This window comes from Anser anser, assembly GCF_964211835.1.
Source record: "Anser anser genome assembly, chromosome: 2".
Taxonomy (NCBI): Eukaryota; Metazoa; Chordata; class Aves; order Anseriformes; family Anatidae; genus Anser; species Anser anser.
The window spans coordinates 20,272,516-20,294,733 of NC_139721.1; the positions used below are offsets into that span (position 1 = coordinate 20,272,516).

At 35.1% G+C, this 22,218-nt stretch overlaps 1 protein-coding gene across 4 annotated transcripts in view; it reads right to left on the reverse strand.

Moving 5' to 3' along the window:
- Positions 1 to 22,218, reverse strand: part of ZFPM2 (zinc finger protein, FOG family member 2) — a 312,841-nt gene that overhangs the window by 229,510 nt on the left and 61,113 nt on the right. For 2 of the 4 annotated variants that reach the window (XM_083822270.1, XM_083822269.1), the window contains exon 2: positions 13,634 to 13,792. The exons of 1 other annotated variant lie outside the window; for it this stretch is intronic. In XM_083822270.1, coding sequence (XP_083678396.1) covers positions 13,634 to 13,792 — 159 coding nt within the window. Of the gene's footprint in view, positions 1 to 686; positions 13,612 to 13,633; positions 13,793 to 22,218 lie in introns of those variants that run through there. One more of the 4 variants, XM_083822272.1, reaches the window with a different exon arrangement.

Below are 22,218 nucleotides of genomic sequence, written 5' to 3' on the forward strand. Positions count from 1 at the left end.
ATTGAAGCTGCTCAACTAACTACATCGGTTAAACAGGACTGATTTGCAGTTTACATTTTATAACAATCTAGAAGCAAACTTTAAAAAAAAACTGAGTTCCACAGAAAAGTGGCATCATTAAAAAAAGTGCTGTATATTTCTGAATTTGGAAATCAGACTGTTTGTTGATTTGACAACAGTAAAGCAAGGAGAAAAAAACAGAGCAATTAAGTAGTAACTTGCATTTTTTTCCCCACTTATGATAACAAAAGCTTTTATTAGCAACATAGGTAGAGAAATGTGATTACAACAAACCATGCCAGATCCCCATACATTATCATTGGAGCTATATTTATACCAGATAAGATTGCGACCCAGAGTTTTCAAGTACATGATCATATACAAACACTATAAAGTATTAACTTCATGAGCACATGCAACATCTTATATTAACATATTCTTTCTTGCAAACAATTTTTCAAATCCTACGTATAAGGAACTGGTAAACTACTTCTCACACAAACACAACACTATATTCACTCCAGACTAGGATAATGAAAATGAATTCTTAAGTACTAACAATATAGTTCAGTGTATTCATTTTCATTTAAAGCTAAAATAAATCAAAAATATCTAGTAAAATTTTTTATTAAACACGCTGTATACTTTTACCAAGGCTCATGTGCTGAAGTTCAATCTGAAGTTACCTTTCAGAAGACATTCATAAGGAGTAATGCAGAAAAAGCTATCAAGTAGTCTTATTGATTATTTGGTTTTACCAACTACCCTATTTTGAACTAGCATTTGTGCAGTTAGCTTGTAGTAACCAAAAGAGCTCTGCCTTTTTTTTTTCTTTGTAATTTTGTGGACTAAAGAATGTATCAGATATTTTTACCTTCTTATTTCTACCTTCATAGCTACCTACAGCTGCAACAAATTGCCTGTTATTGAAGGGACACAAAGGACAATTTACCAAGACACAAACCTGGCAAGATCAACAACTCCAGTTCTTTCCAAAATGCTAGAAAACACTTCACAGCTAGGACTATTCTGATAATGAGTTTCTAACTCAAGCTGTATAATCACCATATACAGCTCTTCAAATGTTCTTTTCATGGAATTTTTATACTAAAGGAAATTATTTTCTTCCACTGTAAACAATAGATGTCTATGGACTAAATAAGAGCAACAATAACAACAACAAGACAGAAATAACAACAATTATTTTAGATAAAGCCCAAGCATGGAAAATTTTAGCTCCGAAATATAGAAAGTTTTTCCAGGTTATAATATATGCAAACCTGGCGTTAGCATGCAAATTTGAGCATTCTTTCAATCAATGCAACCAACCAGAACATCAAACAAACAAAACTATTAGAATTGAAAGAGGAGGGGGAGAAACTTATGTGAAAAGATTGGGCTGAAGGGCAAAAGAAGGACAGAGTTACAGCTTAGGTATACAACCTACAGAACACAGTAATTAAGTATTTGGGAGATGAGAAAAGATCTGAAAATTTATGTTAGCAGATGGCTTAACTTTTCATTAACTTGTTTTTTCACTGTCTCATGAAGCATGTTGTTATATGTTTTCCATAACCAAGTTTTCATGAATTAATACATGTCCTGTGCAAATAGAACAAAATACGGAGAATGTACAATAAAGAAAACTTTGTTTTGTATCTAAAACTATTTTTCATTATTTACATCAATATTTTCTTCTATTCAGCATCTACCAAGGCCACATGTTACACACCTGAAATATCCCAACACCAACTATTGTATCCCCATACTACTCTCCCTCCATACTGAAGCAATCTGCTTGTGAAACCAATTGTCTGGGTATTACTGTGAAGCAATTCTAACCTAGGCTCAGATGAGTATCAAGGTCAGATGAAAATGGCCAAGTCAATCCATTTGCTGCTACACAGACTGCAACTTTAAAAAGCCAAAAGGAGGCTTAGCTCAAGAGTTAATAACAAAATACATCTCTCAAGCTTTTTTTCTCCTGTCCCCTTAATGTTACTTTAGCAACTAACATTTGTTCAGCAGAAAGGAGTTTATTTACTTACAGAATTTCCTTTCTTTCCATTGTTTACTCTTTTTGTTCATTCACAGACTATGTTTCAGTCTCAATAAGACTATTTATTTAATATTTATTTTAAAACTGATTACATTTTTCTCTATTTTACAGGTGAAGACATTTAATTGGACCCAGGACACATTATTTTCTTTCTTTCTTTCTTCCACACCAAAACAAGTGCTTTATATATACCACCTACTTTTTTGCTAACCTGTTGATTCATTTCAAATTCCACCAGGTCTTTTTTTTCATGCTTATTTATTCGCTTTGCTGCTCAGTTACATTTTATTTTTAAGTTAAAGGAGAAATAATTTTTTACCATGAACAACAAATAGTGTTACAGAAGTATCATCAATGATAAATATCGCTTCTACTGTAGTTTCTCCTTATGGTGACTAAGATCAGTAAGCAAACATCGTCCTTAAAAGAACATTATTGTGGTTACAAAAACACTCATAAAAGCAAGAATCTGTAATAACATATAGTATGTTTAGTCGAGTGTCAATTAAGCCTTCTGGACTCTTAGCAACTTGGCAGAATTCATCTCAGATATCAGTAGATATCTGAAAATTAAGCTAGTCCAGACGAATTATGTAGGCACTCCTATAGACAGGGAAGAGAGAAACCTCCACTGTGATTCATTCCATTCTAGGATGTCTGAGACAACAGACCACTCTTGGTGATAGCAGAAATGAATCATCCTCTGAAACACACTAGGAACCTATCTTTAGCCAGCTGAAGTTAGGTAAAACAAATCTCTGCCATACAGTTAGGTGCTGAATACACAAAATAGTACTTAACTTGGAAAAATAAAATGAATTCCATATGCAAACAACTTCAGTACTGTAATATGAATAGAATTTTCATCTTGACCTACTATTTCTTGCCAGAATTAACTGTTTTTGTTGCTCTTCAGAAACAGTTTGAAGAGGCTTTTATGTTGTTTTTATCCTAGTGTTTATTCAAGGGAGACAAGTAAACAAGCTAAACCACTCTAATTCAATGTGGTACAGTTGGTCAGGGAGTCTGAACACTGTAAAAGAGACATATAACCAGAAACATACAAGAGAGAACTCAGACATCTCTGACAATACTGCCAAATAGTAAAAGAGAGACTTGAATATACACGTAATTTCACTTTAATCTTTTTAAAAAATTAAATACTTCCCAATTTGTACTTAATCAACTTGTATAACACGTTATTGCAGTATTTTAAAGAATCACATGGGTTAGCAGTTCTTCTCAACCCTGCTGTTCTAATCCATGTGTTTCCTATCAATATTAGGCTCATACAAAAATTCTCATACAATATAACTATTGAACTTTCTTGACTGGGTATGTTACAGCAGCTGTTAGTCACTCCATAATGTATTTTGCAATCAGCTAAATCAACTAAGTATTTTTAACAATGAACAGTTCAGAACTGACAGATCTACTTTCTTGTTCACAACTGCTTATCACAGCATTGGTATCATATATGTTTGCCAGGTGCTTCCTATAGTTAGGATACCTTCACAGAAGCCGCTTGTGGAAGATAAGGTCATAAAAGAGATGAAAAATGTGCAAGCTTCATACACTCATGGTTTTATCGTCAGACAAAATAGCTTTGGGTGAAGGACTGTACCAGTTACAAACAGCGCACTGCAGCTTGTATTAGAGTGAGAGAACATTAAAAGTTTGAAATTCAGTTTGTGCTCATTCTTCCTGGCAGCATAAATGTAAACTTAAATTGTTAACATCCTAATACAGCTGTTTGGAGTGAAAAATCACTTCTCAATTATAATAAATCAATTCAGAAATAAATTGTTATGAAGCCTGCAGCATTTTGCACTGCTAAAAGAAAAATCAGGCTTGATACAGATGCTTGGGATTCACTCACTGTAGAGTGAACATTCGGGTCAACATTCAGTGACCTTATGTATGCCAGTGCAACCGCTCACAAAGGGGTAGGCTTTCCTGGGGACAGAGGAGAAGGGGCTCTTTCCTCTTCCTACCACAACCTACAGTGGCAATAATTCCGGATCCTAGAGAAGAAGAATTCCAACACTGTATAAAATAGATGCCTGAGCTTCAGGAACTATAAATTAGTATACAAACATCATCCTTCACTGTTTGTTTTATTTGCTTTATCACAACACCTAGGACCAGTCACAGAGCTTATACAGACTGAAAATTTTGCTCTTGAATCCTCTGAAACACATAGTATGCAGGAACATCTCTTCAGAAACAACACTTACGTAACTTTGAAACAAAGCATATACAATTTAAAATACAAATGCAATGTACTTTGTTCATTTAAAGTAACTTACTTTTTGGCAGCACATGCTATTCTTAAAAACTACCAATGAGATCTAACAGGATGAAGCTGGTCATGTGTATTAGTTCTTTTTAAAGGATTCTGTGTAAATATTTAACAAGCAGAAGTGTTTAATTTTGATGGTGATGCAAGTTTTCAGCAGATATAAAACATGCTGGGTACAAAATGTGTAAATAATGTGAAAAAAAATCTTCAAATAAGGTTTTGGTAAGGAAATATACCTCTGAGAAAAAAAGATATTAATTAAATTGGGAGGGAAGCTTCCCTACTTTGTTATGTTTGGCATCAGGTGTGAGGACAAGGCAGACAACTACAGAGACTATGGTGTCATGCAAAGGGATTTATTCTACAAGCCTTGCGGGTATGGGGGGGGGAGAGATGAAGGGAGAGATGGAGGGAGACGGTGAGAGAGAAATCTGGTGCTATCAGCACGAGACTCTGTTATCACTTAGTCTGATGCATATCAGAAATACATACCGAAGTCAACTAAGATTCCTTGTTCTATATATACAGTAAATTTGAGCAAAATCTGGCTCTCAGATGACTGATTTGCTAACATAGCTGGAAAAAAACAATACTTGCACGTACATTAATTCCCTGAATTTTATTTTAGGTTATATATAATATATATATATAATCATCTCAGTATTTTGCTTCTTTGCAAACATTTATTGTTTTCTGTCACGCTGATTAACAATCATAATTTCTCCTGGGATAAATCTCATTTGAAATAACTTTATATTTTGAGTTGTGCTAAGCACTCTTGAAATTTTTTACCCAGTACACATCAGTCTCTTATCCTAGCTTTTAGGAAAAGTCTGTGAATATCCATGTGTCAGTGAGTGCCTACATGCGTGCAAGCTGTTAATTCTCCAAAAGAATGCTAAGGAAATTATTTTGGTTTGTATTAGTATCATCACTTTAATAAAATGACATCTTGGAACAATCATTATGTTAAAAAACAGCATCAATTATTTCTAACCATTTCAGTTACTGCACTTTTCTCGTGGGATAAGTGCAAGTGAACTTGTGCGGCAAGTTCATCTAGATTTAGTTTGGTCTTCCTATTTTTCTAAATGTTTGACATGTTCTCATCATCACCTTGCTTCCTTTTGAAGTCCTCTGAAGACACGGATCACTCATTCAAATGTATTTCCTGTAGAAAAGTAAAAGTGTTCCTGCAAATTCTTTTCCAGACTTACCTTCTAATAATCAATTTTATATTTTCATTTTTAGGGAGCAACTCTTGTGGCAACTGTACTACAAAGGAGTGACATTCAGCTATTTTGGTTACCTAACAATTTTCAGAGATTTAAAGGGAAAAAAATGTTTTCTATCTTCTCAATCCTTGCCTATTAAAATTGTAACTGCAAGAACACTACTTGACATATTAAAGTACCAACCTTTGGTTCAAACTTACGTAGCTCTAAGCACTAGATTACAAAAACATCAGAAGCACACTTCTGAAGATATTTAGATGCCCCAAACGAAGACTGTTACTCAGTATAATTTTCCAAAATTATTTCAAAAATTGTTTCAATGGAAATTGACAATCCATGAGCTTCTAAAACACCCTGAAGCAAAATAGAGAGATGATTTCAGAGAGACTCTAGTGATTTTCAAACCGTAAGTTTGAAGAATCTTCATATTTTGACTTATTTAACTAACAATTCAGTTCCTCCCCTGCTGTAGAAACATTACCTCTTCCACATACACACATTTCCACATACACATGTTTTAAGCATTATACATGGCTTCAAAAACAGTTTAGCCTTCCGTGAGTCAAACTAAAGAAAAAGACTTAGCAGTCATAAATAAATGCTTCCCCTTCTGTTATGTACTAGAATCTACTAATAATACTTTTCCTAGCAACGTTTATCCAAATATGTCATAAATGTGGAATCTGCTTCATTTTTTTTTCCGATCCCTCAGGACTTAAATTACTGCTGACATCTCCACTTCTGATTTATAGCACATAGCCTGTGAGAAACTCTGCTTTTCAGACCTGGACTGACAATGATTTTTAAGGGGATGTCCCAGCACATTTCAAAAGCATTCAGAATTATTATGTCAAGAACACCAAACTAGAAGAAAAAAGCAATATAGACCTTCATTATAAATAAAATTAGTAATAGAGGTATAGTACACATGAACTAAGAACATGCAGTGAAATCTGTCATTTTGTGCATTTCATATTTTAAAGAAGATTATCCTTATTAATTTGCAATTCATATTCTGTCAAATTTGAGCTCAAATTTAAGTCAATTGAAGTTCAAGTTTTGTGACTTTCCAGAAAGGGGACATTACACTACTTGTTGTAACCAAATAATCCCTTTACTCATAGCTGTGATGGAATTCCCAATTTCTTTGTCCTGAAGAAAATCAAAATGTGCTGACTGAAAAGGCTGGAGTTGCTTTGATAAACTGCTTAAATTGAGTAAGCTGTTGAAGTGTTTCTCTCATATAATTCTGTACAGCTAAAATAATGTTTTCTATTCAGCTCTATGTATTTACTTCCTGAGATACAGCTTGCTAGTTTCTTTTTCAGATACAGTTTGATGTCATCTGCTTGATAACCAATTATTTCATTTCTTGATTAAAAGAAGGGTTTGCTTGTCTATCTTTGGACAATTTTTTATCCCACTGAAATGGATGCTAATACTGACATGGATTTCAGTTGGGCTGCAAATACAGCTCTAGAGATTTACAGATGGGTTAGCACTAAATAGAAAGGAATATATGATAGGCAATCTTGTAGTTGTGATTCTGAATGACTTTACATGCTTTCAAGTGAATGGTGAAAAAAATCACTCCAACATTTTCAGATACCTTCTTCCTCTTCTAGCAAAAGAGGTGGTCCTCTGAGCTTAAGCAACTAGAGAAAATGAGAAAGCACAAGTGGTAGAGCACAAGGCAAATGCTGATGTTCATAAGAGAAAGAAAGGTTCCGTTCATCCTAAGAGGATCCAATCTAAATGACTTAGCACCTTTGAAGGCTATTATCAGAGACCTTTCTTCTTGCGTATTCAGCATCTTAAAAAAAATTAAAAAAAATGGGTTGTTTCAGCTGAATGAGATACAGACAAACAAACAAGAACCCGCACTCTGGGGACCATGAGAATGCAACACAGGTTCACAAACATGCATAAAAGTCAGTAAGAGGTAACTATTACATTTTTGGAAGAAGTAGCCCTGTGAGGTGTTGTGCAGATTCATGTTATCCTAGGAGATTAAAATACATTATCACACATACATCCTGTTTCTGCTTACTAAAAACAATTAATGTGTCCTTTATTTCCTCAGACAGCCTACATAAATAAAATGTAATGAATTAAATAAATAAATAAATAAATTTAAAGGAATATGAGCTACAAGAGAACAGAAGTATTGCCAGAAAAAGATAATGTCAGGCACGGGTGGGGGGTGTCTGGTGCCAAGCAAAGCCGAGGGCTGTGCAATCACCTCTATCAGTGCTCTATCAGTGTCTACACTCCAGCCAAATCCAGAGAAAACAAGGAGTCAAAGATTCAGGTCAATAAGCTTATAGGCGATTTGCACAAACAGCTCCTCCAGCAAGGTAAGAAACAAAGTCATATTGGCTTTTCTTTTCTATTCCTTCTCTTTGAACTCCCTGGTCCAAACACACCCTGGAAATGTCAGTGTTATATGCAAGAATTTAAAGAGCTGAGCTTCTTAATCCCGTTAAGAAATAAGAACAAAGTTGCCTGTAAAGATCTCCTTATTGCGCTCAAAGTGATAATGGTATAGCTGCCTTATGCTTATCCTACTTTCACTTGCTATAGCAAAAGAGGTAGAATTTGTCATGAAATCCATTACTAAAAGGAAGGAACCATTATTGATTAAAAAGTTTTCTGGGGAAAAAAAAAAAGGCTATAAATCTACTTCCTGATCCAGAAACCAAAAATAGCAAGCCCATTGTTAGTCATTACATGACTAACACGAAAGAGGCAAAGAATATTTACACAGAGGCACACAGGCATACACACACAAAGTCAAACTCCAGAGGGAAAAGGGACACACAGAAACCGTTCTCAAGGTAAGAGTTTGCCTGGTTTTATAGACGGTAGCATGATAGCTTTGCACATGAAGTATGAAGGGAAAGATTAATGCACAGAACTTAGCTTTGCATATGCTTTTTCTTACACAAAGAATCACACTGCAGCTGTTTCCCTGAATCTCAAGTCTGGCTGCACAATCAGGTCACTTGGTTTAATGTAAAAAATTCCAGTCCTAAACTAGCCTGGCAACCTAGTGACAAAATACTGTACATGAGCAGAAAACTTGGTCCAGGTTCTGAGCGCAACCCTTCCAGCCAAAGCAGAATACAAGATTACAGCAGTAGGCATATGCTCAGTATGTAGAGGCCTATATATTCTCTGAGTTTTGTTTGCTAAGACTTGGCTATGAGAGTTTCAGAAGGCATTAGATTCCCCTCACCATCTTCTCTTCTTCCACAAAAAAAAAAAAAAAAAAAAAAAGACAAGCAATGTATCAGGAACTGCAATCATGCAGCAACACTGATTTGCTATGGGCATAAGTAACAGTCTGTGCTACAGAACCTATAAGCAATGCATCATGAAACAATCCACGGTCATCCCATCCTTTGCATTCCTTGAATCTTCCTATGTCACCAACTGAAGCACAGTTAGTAGTGGGAACCAGAAGCCATCGGCTTTCCAAGCTACCACCACTGCTGTGAAGGCCACTGAACCTCCTTTCTCTGAGAGAGAGTGCCAAAGCTACCTGGCTTTACTGTAACTATGAGAAGCCTACACAAGAGGAACAAGCACAATAGCTGTGCTACAAGCAAAAAGCTGAAGAATTCAACATAATTGTCCTTGTAAATCAAGAAATCAAGAAACAGATACGTGTTCTTTCTCTAATTATCATATGTGCATATATGTACATTCCTCCATTCGCAGAAACAGTCCTGCATTTTCTATTGTAGTCCTTCCTCCATTTTCTTCTCTTGGCATTTTCCTTCTCTGAACACAGCTGCATAACTATCTACTAATCTCAAGTGATCTCTCTCCCTGCTCAAGATAACTTTTCCCTTGAAAGTTAATCCCTCACTTCTGCTGAGAAGGTCACAAGGAATTGTAATTTGTTCAGCCAGTTCTCACCCTTGTGACGTGGACAAGGCTCCTATTGTCTTTGCTGTATACAAAGAGGAAGAGGCGTTACATCTATAGGAGGATGGCAAACTTCCTAAGTAAGAGATGAGAACATTTTTGATTTTGCTGAGGGTATCTAAGCAGGTTGATAGCAATCTGAGACTCAAAAGCCACTGATAAACTACTTCACAGTCTGAATGAACTTGATTTAATACTTCGCTTTTGTCTCATGAACTCCAACTTTGTTCCTTTTGTATTGCTCTGCTGTTTGTACTCCCTTCTTGTATCCCTCCTCCTGATTTTATTAGTCCTATCAAGACTCCAGTTCACTTCTATCATCTTTGTTAACATCACCTTATTCTCCAATTTCTACCTATGAAAGGTAATCATCTAGTCTATCACTTTTGCACAGGAAACACGCTGCTTTCTCCTTATCCAGACCACCTTTGTCTGAGTAGAGTACAAACCCTGGGGCTAATTTAATAAATCTTCTAGATCTGAATTTAATCTAAATTCATCGTAATCTGATACAGATTCTGACCCCAGATACCCACTATCTGAACAATGCACAGAAAGACTTCTTCAGCAGGGGAGGTTCCAGGAAGATATGGCCTTTGTGTGGAGGCATCATGAGATACCCTCTTTATCTGCAGTACAGAAATCTGCAGTAACTGAGCGTAAGCAGCAACTTTCAAAGGCCCCAAACAAACAAAATGCAATTCATCTTCACCAAGACAACTTCCCACTAATATTTTAGTTTCAACTCCAAAGACTGAGAACATTGTAGCTTTCTAATGGAAGCACTCTATGACTATTTTTTATTTTCAAAAAAAAAAAATCCCTTTCTCCTCATCTCACTATCAAGCTTAGAAACAAATCAGACTTCTAAATACCATTTGTTCTGAGGTTCTTCTAAAATATTCATTCTTGGATAGGAAACTTCATCTCAAAGGTTGAAAACGCATCATTTCAAGCTTAAAGCTATACCTGATAGTAGGTTGCTGATGGCCATTTTTGCTTTTAGCATTTACATACTTAAACACTGGTCACTTCTTCATGCTTGAGTGTGAGTGTGGAATATGTAGGAACAATTATTCACATGTGGAAAAGTTAATTGTGGTTTTGTGGTATTGCAAAAGTGGTGGTGGGTGGGGGTGGGGGTGGAGGTGGAATTTTCCAGATTTCTTGTTGTAAAAGACATTAATGAGCAAAGGGAGAAGAGAAAAATAATAGCCAAAAGTCATAATTTTGAAAACAGGGAAGTTGTAAAATGACATGTAGCTCAATCAATGTGATTAATTTGCTTCACACTTTGCAGAGGCTTTTGCCTTTGCCTTCTAATTCTGGCAACTATTCTGCTGAATCAATCTCACAAACCTAAATTAATAAGGTGGGAATGACAAGTATAGCTTTATAAAGGTTAGCTGTTTGTAATTTAGACAATAAGGGACTGCTCTCTGCTTATAATACAATCAGGCATAGTTTGACAGGAAAATCTCTTCAGTCAAAAAGCCAAAGTTATCATGCTGTGAATCCATATGTCCTCTACTTTCACTCATCTAAATGAATGGTTAGCTCAGTAAATTTTTACTTTCAGTAGCCACGTTGTATAGTTAAAAGCCTTTGTTCTCAGATGATTCTTACATTTAGGTGGCTGGGGAATTATGAAAAGCATACCATGGGAGAGCCTTGCAAACACCTCCTTCCCAACACTGGTGCCATTTGTTGCCCACATCTCTGCATTCATGCAGGAATCCTCCTCAGTTCACCTTTCCTCTAGGAAGACATCCCAGGGGATGAAAATGGGAACGCACAACTGATGAACATTCAATAACCTCCCCTCACTTTCTAGAACTTTTCATGGTCCCCACTAGCAAGAGGAGAATGCAGAGATAGCATAAATGATTCCCATGCAAATCCTGTTATTTTCTAGGAAGATGAAACCTGTAGCATGAGAAAACACAGATCTGTGCTTATTTTTGCAGATCATGAGGAGATCCCCCACTTGAAGATATCTGCGTTTTACAGGCTGCCAATACTGTCCAACCAGTAAAACAAAAATCAGAAAGTCAGCCCTCAAAAACGAAATTAAAACACATTGGTTTGCTCACCATTCTCCAACATATTTGGTACATGCATCGTTTTCAAGCTTTATTCATGATGTTAAAGAAAAAGTATTTTTAGAAAGAAATTGATTTCTCATATCACCTTTTAATTTGGAGCATTTAACTGGAGCATTATAAAGAAAGCTTTTACTGATTATGAGATCATGACAAAAATCATGAGAATTAGTCTCACATTTAATATTCACTATTTAATAAAGTCACAAACCCTTCCACTGAGTAAAGGACAAAAAAGAAATTTATTTTCTTTCCAGATCAGTTTTGTATTCTTGTGTTTTGTCCTCAGAAAAACGTATGTGGCCTCATAATGACAACACTTATATGTGACACTGGCTAAGCTGGACATTCACCAGAAGCTGAGACATTATTAAAAAACAATACATTTCTAGTCTCCCATTCCATCCTTTTCCAGGGATATTCTCAACTTACTTCAAAGTGGGACTTTCTGTCACACTGCCTCAGCTGGAAGTAGATTAGGGGTTTTATGTGCACCTTCATCCTCAGAAATTTCCTTTTCAACTTTTCTTCTGTAGCAGTTGCAGTGGATAGGTTTAAGATTCTTTTATAACTACAACACACTTGAAAAAAGAACTGCTGGGGAATCAAAAGGTATTCAGTCTGAAGAATCAACAGATGCTCACTACCTAGCAGTGTCAGATAGGCTCAATGGTTCATTATCATCCAAATTGACTCATATCAATAAAATAATAAAACATATGATAATTAAGACTCAGGTTTAAATGTATTCCCACTTAATTCCTACTCTTGTTGAATAAAATACTATGGATTCAGCATTTTCCCTGAAAGATGTGTTCATTAAAGGGAAGAATACTTGAAGAATACTTGTCAAGAATATTAGAAATCCAACATGAATTTGCAATATTGACTGCTATGAACAAAAAATAAGTCATGCACTTTTCTGAATTTCACCCAGAACTGTAGTATTTCCATTTATGGGTCCTGGAAATACAGCAAGCAGTACAGAGAAATAACTGAATCAAGCTGATATGAACTGAGAGTGGTGCATAGTCTTCTTTTGCAGTCATATTTGATTCTTCAAATAGATTTATTTTACTTTGTCCAAGACAGCCAAAAATAATTAAAAACCAAACCAAACAACCAAAAAAAAAAAAAAAGAAAAAGAAAAAGAAAAGAAAAAGGAACATACAAAGCTATCATGAGAAAATACGTGTCAATATTTGGGAAAGAACAGGAAGACAAAGAAACCATTGATATCCAACTGCCTGAGGGGGTTGTGGACTAAGAACGTCACCCCAACAATTCCAGTTATTTGATAGGCATCCTTACCTGCAGAAGACAAACAATAAAGCAATCAAGTGCAAATTTGGCAGGAAGAAGGTTATATCAATGTTCCACATAACAGTATATGACAGTGTGCTTTTTCTATCAGTTGAAACAGCACAATTTTGAAGACTGAACATTGGGTAGGAATAAGCTGATGTGGTTTATGCTAAAATATATATATCTTCAATAAATTGCAAGTAACGAATGCATCAAAAAGGCATCTGCAACTTTAAAAGTTATCCTTTCACAAATCACTAGTTTTCTACCATGCATAATAAGTTCTATAATAAGCTCTAGTTTAATCCTAGAATCTACAGACACAATCTGTTTTTCTAGCAATGTTTCCTAGGCAAAGAAGCAATGAATAGACATGCTGCATTTCTAGCTTCAGATCTGATAATAATTGACTTCTGAGACCTGTTCTCTACAGTTAAATACATAGAAAATAACATTCTTGGAAGAAAACATTAAAGGCAAGATGATACACCTCCCTGCAAAGTAAATCTTCCATCACATTTAAATATTTACCATTTAGCAGGCTAACCTCCACAAGTCACAATTTTCCTGTTTTTAAGGTACCAAATTAATAGGTCTTTTTATAGTTTTTAAACCAAAAAAAAAAAAAAAAAAGCTTTTTGGCCAATTGGACACAGTTCTGCCAGAAGTCCCTCAAGAGGTGGGCTACAATGATTACCTTTATTACAAAAGTATTCCACTTCTTCGCAGCTCAGATTTTCAGGCTCAAACTCTGCAGAAAAGCTTTCCTCCAATGGAAAGTCTTCTTTTGAGACAGTATCATTTTCTTCAGACAGGCATTCTTCTTCTTCATCCTCAATGGCATCCTCAAGGGGCCCTTTAAAAAGAATCAGGAACACTGTGGCAAAACCATCTAAAAGGACAATTTGAAATAAAACCTTAGTGAACTTATAACCAGAGGTCTTTAGCTGGTTCTTTCTTCCACAGCTGTTTTCAGCATTTATTAGAATTGGCCAAATAATAGTTAATGGAAATTGAAATTAAAAGTGATTGTTTTCCTAACTGAGGACTTCATAATATGCAAAGTGTTATTAACAATATGTATTAATAATACTCGCACGTCTTTTTTCATTATCCATCAGGCTGTAATATTAAAAGCAGACAGTTTTAACATTGGAAATCAAAGCTGTTTTTGTAAAACCATGTAAACAGTCAAGAGCCTTCTCTTGTTGACTGTTAGTCATTGTTTTTTGATGCTGAGTTACAGTACTTAATAGGCTCCCTTCACAAGCTTCATTTCCAGAGTTAGCAGTACTGATGACAGTAAATTAGTATAAAGGTATTGACAATATAAGCTTCATCTTATTCTGCTATTTTCCTTCAACCAGCACCTGAAGGAGTTTAAAAAGAGTTTCATATTCTCTGCGACCATCCGTTTGCTAGACTTTAATAGACTACCAGTCAATAGGTGGGACTCAGACAAACTATTATTTCTTTTCCTTTTACAGAGGCCAAAGAACGAGTGTGGCAAACTGCTAGCTGTGGGCTACGGCAACACATGGCAGTCACAAGAGCAGGGCATGAGTCTGAATTTGAAATGGCAGCTAGAGGTCTTTGATTCTCCTAGATACCTAAACATCCCAGTCCTACAAAGCCTCTTGAAGAGCGAGTGTCTGACAGATCTGTAATACATAACGCCCAGGTTACCAGTTGGAATGTACTCCAAAATTAAAATTTCTTCTTTCTTATATACACACTTCAGAGCCATTGGTTAATAGTAACTATTTGCTAAAGACATCTCCTGTGCAGGTGTAGAATTTTACCTTAGATTTAAATAGAGATTTGAAAGAACTGAACATATTTTAATTTAACTAAGATTTTATTAAATGTCAGCATGTTTCAAAATCCATCTTAAGACTGGATTTCAAAAGAGGGATTTCATTATACATGGTTGAGGCTTGAAAAAAAATTACTTATTTCACTCTCCAATGAAAGCACAGTCTCATTTATAATTGACTGAGTATTTCTTCCTTGAAATGAAAGCTAGCTAGCTAATGAAAAAAAATGTAATTTGTATTTATATTATAGTTTTCCAGTATTAAATACACTATTCCTATATAATCTATCATGCTGATATACGATACATAAATGATTCTGTTGCACTCGACGAAAAGAGAGGGATAAATTTTTAAAAGAAATCAAATATTGACTACACTCTAATTTTATGTAATTTATTATGAACCAGGGACTACCTACATTTATTAAAACAGCAAAATTCACTTTAGCATAACTCGTGCTTCACAGGAATATGATGGTTACTTTTTACTGTAATTGATTGAGATTCCCAGGTGGGATTCCATAAATTAATATAGCTTACTATCTTTCATGGAAATATGACTATTTATGCCAGCTGAGAATCTGACCAAATGAACCCACTTTTGTGGACCTATACTCACCAACGCAAGCTATCATTCAACAATATATCTCCTAAAATAAGGGGCTATTATTATGGCAGAAGAAATAAAGATTCCCACTGTCAAAGTATCCATTACTGTTAATTGCACTTTCTAGCCATGTTGGGAAAAAATCCAGCAATTGAATATGCACACAGAATGAAGAGTGGATATCACAGTGCACGGAACTGAGAACAAAGCACACACTGGAAGAGCCGTGAGCAATGTGCTGCATCTAAATACGGGCAGTTTGGGCGCCTTAAATGTGTCCAGTTCCATTTCAGAAATGAAAAAAAATGAATTTATTAACATGTGACACTGTCTGTAGAGCCATTTATTGGTGTGTACTCCTGGAAGCATCTGTATAAATAAACTAAAAAGAAGGAACACAATGAAACAAAAAATAAGCTATTTTAGGGAAATGGAAATTTCTGCCTGGTATAAGGATGGATAAATACCATTTTCTGCATCATCTCAAAAGCAGCCATATGCTTTCAGTATTTTTTTCACATATTTTTAATCCGTGGAAAAATATAAACTTCATTTATAAGTTTATAAAACATAACCTTCACATTTCAGTGAAAGTTGACCTCTTCCTGAATGACTCACTCTTTGTCATTTGTCTTTTTAAATGGGTCTTGCAAAATTCAGCATAGAAATATGTGCAAGTAATCCAGTTGGCATGTGTATAAGACATTTTGGTTTGATTCTCGATGTTAAACCAGTTTGTTTGATAAGGTCACTAGGACATAACCAGCAAGCTAATAATCACGGTACGTTAATTAAGAAAATAACAGAAGTCCAGTGGGTATGCTATCATTTGCAGCAATCATGGAAACACGCACCTTGTAATTTCCATTGACACTACTTCCAAGAAGGCAGAAGGAAAACAATGTATGAACCAAATCACAGCATGGGTTTAAAAACCTCCCCAATTTGAGAACTGGGACTTCATTTTTCAAACAAATCTCAGGCTAAAGAAATTCTTGGCAAGTGCTTTCATGGACAAATCATACGTATGAATAGGTTATGTAACATTTCATAATAGTAACATCTTAGCATTTGGATGCATAAATGTAAATTTTGTCATATCTAAACGACTTCAGATGTCTTCTTGCATCTATACTAGGTTTTGCTTCAGATATACCAGTCTACATGTAAAAAACAGTGGTGTTTATCCAAATGCATATGGGCATGGATCAGACAGAGCTTTCCATAACAGTTCAGATCAGTGGCTAACATCAGATGTTGCACTCTAAAAAACAGCAAGACTTTTGCTGCAATGGAGGGATCAGTACATAAATATTTTTTCTAAGTTTCATGCTGCTGCCGCCGCTTGTCTAATTCATACATCTGCCACCTGATCCTTGGGACAAAACCTGTCTTATTCCTATCGTCTTTTATTTTTTAAGGATTCCAATGCATTCAGTTCACGCTCCAACCTGTAAACTGATGACTTTAATAGAATTAACTAAATAAAAAGGCATTTTTCTACATGAGAAAGACCAGTCCATAAGAACAATAGCCAAATTAAGTATTTCTTGGTTGCTAGTTTCATGTAAACTGAAATATTTATGCCTGATTTCTGTGGTTATTTTTAATTACCATTGAGTAGTGTTAAGCACAGAGTGAGTTAAAGAAAACAGTAAAATCAAAAGCCGCTTACTGGTCAATAAAAAAGATTAAACTTTCTATTCCTGACTATTCCACCATTATTTGCACATAAATAGACAGTGCATTTGAATAAAAATTAATAGCCAGAATCTCACAATAAAAATTAATGGAATTATATATTTTTGACTAATGCAAACACATACATAAATTTCGCATGCTTATGTTCACCTAATTTGGCCATGTGTTCCAAACAGCCTCTTACTGATATTGGTAAATCAAATCAGCTGAAGTACTACTAAAGAGAACCTGAAGTTCTCTGGTTCAAAAATGTAAAGGTACTTTTTTCAAAGTTTTCTAACTCATCTTTCTAGAGTCTTTCTAATCTACACAGTGTCTGCTCAACTTTTTCACAGACTTAAAATATTTAAAAATGCAGAGACATATAGGAAAAAAAAGCCTTTAAAAAAATAGTTTCTTTCAATTGTTTTCTCTGATAGTGTTTCTTTTTCCAGTTGTTATTATGTTGATATATTACCTTAAACAGTCTGAGTACAGCTTAATCTTTAGTAGCATATATACTACAATATACTAAAGTAATTAAGTATACTATACAGTATACTTTAGTACTACACTTTATGTTCTGCATTTCTTTTAAACTGTTGATTGAATTTAATAGTGGTACACGCGTTACTTATACCGACCATGTTATTAAGCACCTATGGCACATGCATACTATGTCTGCTTTAATTTAAACTGGAACGGGTTCAAGGTCTTATCCCTCTTCTGCTGAAAAATGCTTTCCAATAACTGCTGATTAAGTGTGACATTACAACAAAACACTGCCATAATGACAGAGCAATGCACATCCAAATAATTCCTGCCATGGAAATTCATCTGAGTGTCACAATGATCTGACAGGGAACAGCTCTGAGATAAAAGTGCAAAATTTCAAACTGGGATGGTGTAAGAGTTTAGGGGAATTGTTAATTCCAGAGAGACCATCAAAATGTTTGTCTTCTATTCTCATTTCAACAGTTCTTTGCCTGCTTTGTGAAAGAATTTGATGTTATGTAAAGAGAGGTGAATCTGAAATGCTCCAGATTAACTAGATACATGATACACAGTTAACAATTTCCAAAAGCACTAGATAAAAAGTTTGATTTCTAATCTTATATGGGGGTACTGAAGACAAATGAAGTTTCCATTACTTCATTCTGTACTTCTCACAAAGCCCTGAGAAAACTATTCCTTCATAAAAGAAGCAAACACCTGTATTGTACACAACACCAGAGATTCTGGTGGATTTGGTAGTTTACTCATTCACTTGGTACTTACTCTATTTTATTAATATTTATTTTTATGACAATAAATCCATTTGGTTTTTTGTTTTGTTTTGTTTTTTCAAATAAAATAGATAAACAAGTGGCAGTAGAAAACATTACAATTACTGGCAGCAATGAAGAAATGAATATGGTAGAAGTCTGTATGGCTTAGTGGGCACAGTAGTCCACTTCAAAAAAATCACCACGTACAATTTGATACAAATAACAACATCTACTGAGTAGAGGTTGACGAGTGAACTGCATGTGCCTTCATGGAGAAAATTACTTCTGATTGAGGCCACTTGGCAGTGCAGTGTGGGGAAATCTGAACTGTAGCTCCCTGATTTGTACTACATTTGCAGACACTCATGCACATATATATTTTAGGACTATTAATATATTAAACACTTGAAAAAATATTTCTTAAATAATCATATAAATGTAAAAATACACATACAAACACACAAAGATAGCTAGCTAAGTGGCAATCTTTACTCTTTACACAATAAGAAATAAGATGATACCTCAACACTTTAAAGGATAGGTCATATGTAGCAAAACCAAAACAAACCAAAAACAGCTGTAAGCATTTTAATAGCATGGAAAAATGTGAGAATGAAGGACCAAAAAGGGTTTACACCAACTTAACAAAATAACTTTTTGCTAAACACTCCTCTTAAGACAAATTTGAACTTTAGACCCATTGTGGATGTTAGTCTTCATGCAGAAATGACTCCCGTTTTATGGCAGTATAACTCTAATGAAATAATTGAAATTCAATAGCACTAAACTGGGGAAGTTTTGTAATCATTTATCACAGTCAAATTCATCAGAATTCTCTGTAAATGAAACCACTTTAACGCATGCTCAAATTAACCACATGCTTATATGCTTTCCTTTTCAGTGTTTGGAGCTTAAAATGCTTGTACCCTCCTGTGGGAAAGTTTCATTGAAATAATTATCTCATGGAAATGTTAAGTGGTTAGCTTCCTTCCCACCTACCAGTATTCTCCTGCATTCCCAGAACAGCAACATAAATCAGTGCTCTTAATAAATTAAGAATGCTTCAGAAATCTTACAATACTTGACAGTGAGTGGCTGGGGAGAGGTTAATGAGTATAATTAGTAGTAGTAGCATTAAATAATAACAACTCTGATAAATCAGAGAGGCCTGAAATTCATTGGATCAACATCACGCATTTTGCATGTTCTGGACAATCTATCCAGTATTTCCTATGAAAACATGCTGCCACACATGGATTATCATCAGCTTACAGTAAAACCCAGGTATGCAATGCTCTATGACTACAGAGGGCAAAGCTGCAGAAAAATCAATCCATTTGTCTCCTCTTTCAACAAGGTTTTCGTCCAAATACAGTGACATAAGAAAACCAGCAGGCAAACGCTTTATATTGATTCACATGCTGAAGATACCCAGGGATGTTTTTCCTAAAAATTCAGTCAGGAACACTGAGAACAAAAAAGGGTGCCCTTTATTCCATTTTTCATATGGCAGTGAGGGTGAAGACATTTTGTGGTCGTTCAGAGTTCCCTTCCTCCTGAGAAGATTTCTATACAGGACTTCTTAGCTACCTCTTCAGTCTTTTAATTAACTCAAAGGAGTCGTTGTTTCCAACCACTGTACTTTTAAAACAGCCTAAAGACAAGTTTAACAGCAATCTAAACAACACCAATAGCAACAGAAGCAGTACAACTTCTTGAGGAAGAAATTTTACAAGCTACTACCCAAAATGTCCTCCCAGTCTCCCTCTCTGGGAAACTGGCTTTCTCTTGTATTATGTAGATTTTTTTTTAGTGTACAGGATCAGATATTTCAGCCCCTATACATTCAAGCGGGGTGGAGACACAGACCAATAAAATAAGGGAGAAGAATACATGCTGATGCAATCAAAATAAATTTTCAGTTTCTTTCAAAGCACTAGGACTATCAGATATTGTTTAATCACTGAGACTTTCAGAAGGAGAAACTCCAACTGCAGGTTCATGGATAAACTGTAGAAATGGAAGCACGCAACAATTTTCCAAATGACATAATAAATGATAATAAAAGAAAATGATAACAAAAGCTTTCCTATGCACTAATTTCTCCCTGCACCAGCCACACGACCAGCCACACGACCCCATGACTGTCCAGCCCACATTACTTCTCTCTCTCTTAGCTTTGAGTTTATCAACTGAAAGCTAAGAGAGAGAGAAGTAATGTGGGCTGGACAGTGATCCCAATTTTCATTGTAAAAACTACTGCCTCTCCCTTCCTCCTTGTGAGAACTGAAAATACTTTCCTTACATAATTCCAGAATAGAGAGGAAGGGCCAAGAGAGGTGCCTAAACACACTTCTGTTTGACATTAGATGGCAATACCTAATCTTGACAAACTGACTGCTGCAGGAATAGTTTAAAACATAAGCATGCTGTTGGCAGTAGGTGACTGAAGCACAAACTGGCTAATCAGTTTAGAAAAAAAATGTAAATATACTTCTTAAAAAGGTCAATATTTGTCAAACCACTCCCACTTTTAAAGAAATGTTTCCCTCTTCAGTCCACTGAGCTTTCTGTTTAGCTAAAGTAAGTTATTTTGGTAATTCAGATCACATTTTTACAGCTATACTCAACAGACACAATGTTACCTGTGCCCATTGAACCTCTCCAGTCTGTTATGTAAATTAACTGAACAAAAGTCTTGTCCAGACTGAAAGATTGCACCAATTTGTGAGCTGTTCGTTACATTTTAATCGTGGCATCATAGCAGAATAAACCATCTCTCACTTTCAGACTGGTAGAAACTTTATAAGCATGATTTAATGACCAACTTAATCGACAAAGGAATGGAAAAGAGCTGCTCTTTGGACAGTATAAATCCACACCAACCTGATGTAATTGAGCTTAACAGCAAGAATAAAGTGTATTTCTGTGGCAAAAAAAAAAAAAGAGGAGTTATTTTTATATGTGCAAGTTGTGCAAGTTCTTCCTGCAGCCACTCACTTTTAACATAAGTTGCATCAGGGGATCTGGTAGGAAGGAAACATTTTTATTAATTTTCTCCTTATCTGTAAGAAGAATGCTGATTTTTTTTTTTTTCATTTACGTTCCTTGCCTGCAGGTAGCAGACCAAGAAAATCATATAGCAGAAATTCTTCCTTTTGATTAATTTCTTTCCATGTGTTATGTTATTTCTTATATATAATTGATTTCAGGTTTTGCTCGTAGCTGTACATCTTTTTTATATCTGCACCTACTGCCTTCCTTCAATCAAGAAAGTTGAAGGAAATTACCTGAATTTTGTTAAGTTTATTAAAAAAAAGAGCTCTGTGAATATTTAAATTGAGTTTTGAAATGCTAATACAAGAAAGATATTAGAGAATTTTAATAGTAGGTTCAATTTGACCCACAGACTATTGTAGAAAGGGTCAAATTTTATTCAAATTATTTCTTTACAGCAAAAAATATGAACCCTTTGATTTTACAAAAGTAGATTAATATTCTTCTCTGCTAGGTCTTTTGGCACTTCGGTGCATGACTGTATTAACTGTGCTTGTGTATAAACTTTTCAAAGACCTTTAAATGTTCCAGTAATTTGGAACTTCACTTTCATTTATGCTCATTTTCTTTTCTCATAGTATTATCCAAGAGGCCACAACAAAACTGGCAAGTGCCTATAGTCAGTTTGCTTTTAGAGCCAAGGCCAGAATATTTCTAATCAATAAAAGGAAAATGATAAAAAAAGTGACAATTCAAAACATGTTTATGGAGACATAGTTTCAAGAAAATACTATGCATGCGTACTATGAATACCAAAGTTTCATTTGCATGGGAAAAAATATATATGTGCATGGAAAACGAGCTTTAAGGCCTTGGCAATTAAATTACAGACCCCAGATTTCAAGTTTGGGCTC